The sequence below is a fragment of the Aplysia californica genome, unplaced genomic scaffold (assembly GCF_000002075.1).
Source record: "Aplysia californica isolate F4 #8 unplaced genomic scaffold, AplCal3.0 scaffold01029, whole genome shotgun sequence".
In the NCBI taxonomy this organism is placed as follows: Eukaryota; Metazoa; Mollusca; class Gastropoda; order Aplysiida; family Aplysiidae; genus Aplysia; species Aplysia californica.
In genome coordinates this window covers 207655-208477 of record NW_004798299.1, presented here as the reverse complement: position 1 = coordinate 208477, position 823 = coordinate 207655, and the positions used below count along the sequence as shown (strand labels likewise).

Genomic DNA, 823 nt, shown 5'->3' with positions numbered 1-823 from the left:
ACTCTCGTATCTCATTATCTCATCAAGTCTCGTCACATATCTCATCTTATTCATCTCATCTCATTTCATCTCGTTTCATCCCATCTTTTCTCATTTCATTATTAACGTATCTCATTATCTCATCTCGTCTCGTCTCATATCTCATCTTATTTAATCTCATCTCTTCTCATCTCATCTTATTTTATGTTATCTTACTTTATATTATCTTATTCTTAAGTAATAGAATGACTGGAGCACTATTTAATTTCTTCCTCAGACCCAAAGAGAACAACATACATGTACCTGACCTATGCCCCCCACCACCACCCCAGCTCCCTATATTACACCTTCGTGAAGAGCAGCACATCTGAGCAGCTGGACTGAGGGCGGAGACGAGCAGGGTGTGGCTACGACGATGACGTCAGACCAGAAGCCCCGCCCCCTTCACCCAGTTGACACGGGCTGGGCATGGGTGATCTTGTTTTGTAAGTTGGTAAGAACACAGTACTCAATGACTATTGTTTGCTGGTTCGGTTTTTATTTGTTTGTCTGTTTGTTTGGTTTGTCTGTTTGTTTTGTTTTGTGCTTTAGTTTGTGTTTTGTTTTTGTTTTTGTGTTGTTGTTTTTTTTGTAGCTGCTCTTTATTTTTGTTCTATAGTTGTTGGGTTCTTCGTCATTGTAAGCAGCAAAGAAGCAGCAGCAGTTGCAACTACAGCAACACCTGTCCTTGACCCTCGAAATCGTTGTCATCATCATCATCATCATCATCATCATCATCATCATCATCATCATCATCATCATCATCATCATCATCATCTTCATCGTCGTCGTCGTCGTCACTATC

General features: G+C 40.3%; 1 protein-coding gene across 1 annotated transcript in view; it reads left to right on the top strand.

Annotated features, from left to right (window-relative positions):
* Positions 1–256: 256 nt before the first annotated feature.
* The window catches only part of LOC101850377 (monocarboxylate transporter 5), a gene marked incomplete at its 5' end in the record, with an annotated part of 13964 nt that continues 13397 nt past the window's right edge, over positions 257–823 (top strand). Inside the window, 1 exon segment of the mRNA XM_005111239.3 lies at positions 257–464. Within this exon segment, the coding sequence (XP_005111296.2) occupies positions 395–464 (70 nt within the window).